Here is a 2,959-nt window from a genome sequence, read left to right as displayed (position 1 = left end):
ATTGTTATTGTTATTGTTGTTTTATCTTTTCCTTTTCTGAGTTGTTGAGGAAAAGTAGAGCGGGGGAAAAGAAAAAGAAAAAGAAAAGAAAAGATGCAATCTCGAACGTATGAAGAAATTGAATCATACAGGAGGTCAAGGGACAACAGGGGGGTCGAATTGAGTCGAGAATCTCATTTCATGCCTCCACATCATGATATTTATGATGGGTCCTTGATGAGGCCTCTGAGCCCTGGTATTGGATCCTCACGTGGGGACCGGAGGAGTGGTTCAATGGAAAGGAGAGATTACAGTTGGGGAAGAAATGAAATAGGAAGGTTGAGATCACCCCGGTTTGGGCTAATACATGAAAGGATTAACTGTGATGATAGTTCATCAAGTAGGGATGAAATGAGGAGGAAGTATGAGTTTTGCGATTACATGGATAGGTTAGACGACATGGACACTAGTTTGATGTGCAATTACAGTGATAAGAGTAGGTTTAGTGGTAATACGGGGAAGGACATTGCCAGCGACAGAGCCTTGGGAGCTGATTTGAAGCGTGATTACAGTGGAAACAAGTCTATGATTCGAGAAGATGGGACCGGTCAAGGAAGATACAGGTTGTCTGGGGATGTGAGACCCTCAAATTATCATGAACATAGTGGGAATTTAGGATCATCGTTGAATGTGGATTTAGGTAGATTTAAGTATGGAGGAGTCAAGTATCCTGACTCAGTATTTTTGGATAAAATATCAGCTATAGAAAGATATGGAAACCCTGAATTATCTTTAAGGGATGCCCCTCACTTCAAAGATTTGACATTTCCTTCTAGAGGCATTAGTGGCAGGTCTCAGTTCAAGGAATTCGGAAGCATGTCTGCAGGTGGCAGCTTTCTCGATTCCCACGACGAAGGTATGTCTATTTCTACAGAGATGTACCGAGCGAGCTCTACAAAGGCCTTGGAACCATTTTCTGGAAATGAGTATGGCCGAAGGCGGAGTTCAGAAACTCGAGGAGTTCCTGAATTAGGTCATAAGGATCTGATAGGTTATCAGCGGGATACATTTTGTCCCGACAAGGAAGATGAGGATGATTTATATGCTAGACCAAAGCTAAGGGAGGACAAGTATTGCGATTATGCATCTGAGGAGCTAAACAGAGGGAAGCTTTTATATGAGCGAGATTCTTATGACCCAAGAGATATGCTAACACGAAAGGAATCAATCCCGAAACATATTGATGATCATGAGCAGTGTCTAACAAATGTTGACAGAAGTTTGCAGGGCCTCCCTTCTTACCAGAAGCACTTCTCTTCAGAATCCCTCGATTGTAGCAGATTGCCTTATACATTAAAACATGGTGGAAGGTATCTAGATTGTGGAAGCCCTGGGTTATCCTTTGAGAGGGATGCTTTAAGAGAACCAGAAATGTCAAGTTTGGGCATTTCACATGACAATGATATCTTGCGAACAAAATATGATTTTGAAAGTGTTGCTGGTTCCCTGCCTATTGAAGAAAGAATGAGAAATTCATCTGACCGTCATTATAATACAGAAAGGCATGATTTTAAAATTAAGGTGTCAAGTGAACTGAATCGGAATAACCTTGATAGAATGCATGATCTGACAGATAGAGATGAGAGATGTAATGAATATGCAGATGATCTGTTATTCTCAAAGACCTTGGAATATGAAAATGGCAGGTTCAGTAGGGCAGGTAAACGAACTTTCGGTGCAGAAACTGGTAGAATTTCTGCACCTGAGGATTGGTCAACGCCTTATGATTCAGCAGAACATGTTGAAGAGCGTTCAATTAAATCTGGTAGGAAAAAACCAAAAGTTCAGGTAAAACCTGGTTTGCTTAATTGGAACAGTATGCAACGCTCTGATAAGAAACATTATCTTTTGAAAAATGTTTGGGTGAGAGGCAGAGATGATGTAAAAGTAGACATGCAAGCAACTGATGTTGAAGGAACTGAAAATTTGTCGCTCTCTGCCAAGTCTGAGCCACCTGAGAATTCAGAGGAATTTAAGCAAATAGTACATTGGTTCTTCTTATCTTTCACTAAAAAAATCAATGTGACTCCGAGTGCTCGTAAACGGTACAAGGAGCAAGGCAAAGCTGGTAGCTTGTTCTGCATAGTTTGCAGCAGAAGGTTCGTCTGCTTTTCCTAATTGTTCCTCTTTCAGGTTGACTTCTTATTATTTTATGTTTCTACAGAGTCTTCAAACTATCATTTTTCCCATGGTCATTCATATTAAGCTTGTGCAATTTGAGTTTTAGTCGGGGATTCCTTTTGACTGCTACATTTGTTTTGCGCTGGATAAGTTTGAGAATGAGTTCTGCTTAGACTGAGAGAGCGCGCTGAATTAGTTCAACAGGATAATACAAGTCAGATAGTTTAATTTAAATTTTTTGTTCAAATTAGTTACATCCTAAAATTAATAGGGGTCTTGCTCAAAGTTTTGAGAAGTGTTACACATAGTAAAGATAGAGTTTAAAGCAGGTTATGGAAATTTTCTGGTTTAGATGAAAGAGTAATTTTTTGTTTTTATTTTTTATAATCTCTGTTTTTCAGCCTTTTTCTTTGAGGATGCAAAAGGCAGTGATTTTGTAGGATGAACTGGATTACAAACCAAACCTCGAATTTTTTATTGCTCTTGTTGACTTCATTTGCCCTTTAGTAGATGCAGTACTTGATCAAATGTGTTGGGAACGAAGGTATCATGTTGTCAACCTTGTGTTTGTTGAAAAACAATACTTGACTTCTTATATAAAAATCAAGCCAAACAGAACAGAGTGGATATATGACAATTCAAATGCATACCCGGTCAGATGAATGGCTCCAATTTGATTTTTTGTGAATGATGTATATTTGCTAACGGGAGAAATGTTGTTGGATCAGAAATCTGTTGCTTGCTAGTTTTCTACTTTTGGTTCCTTCTTGTACTAGTTGTGTTTAAAGAACTTGAAGTT

The 2,959-nt window shown here is 39.0% G+C and overlaps 1 protein-coding gene across 1 annotated transcript in view; it reads left to right on the top strand.

The window, feature by feature from the left end:
• Positions 1 to 6: 6 nt before the first annotated feature.
• The window catches only part of LOC111407361, a 6,843-nt gene continuing 3,890 nt past the window's right edge, over positions 7 to 2,959 (top strand). The window contains exon 1 of the mRNA XM_023036785.1: positions 7 to 2,138. Within this exon, the coding sequence (XP_022892553.1) occupies positions 94 to 2,138 (2,045 nt within the window). The 5' untranslated portion in view covers positions 7 to 93. The remainder of the gene's footprint in view (positions 2,139 to 2,959) is intronic.

The sequence above is a fragment of the Olea europaea genome, chromosome 13 (genome assembly GCF_002742605.1).
Source record: "Olea europaea var. sylvestris chromosome 13, O_europaea_v1, whole genome shotgun sequence".
Lineage (NCBI taxonomy): Eukaryota > Viridiplantae > Streptophyta > Magnoliopsida > Lamiales > Oleaceae > Olea > Olea europaea.
Note: the sequence above shows the minus strand (reverse complement) of the source record. Positions and strands in the feature narration are given on the sequence as shown.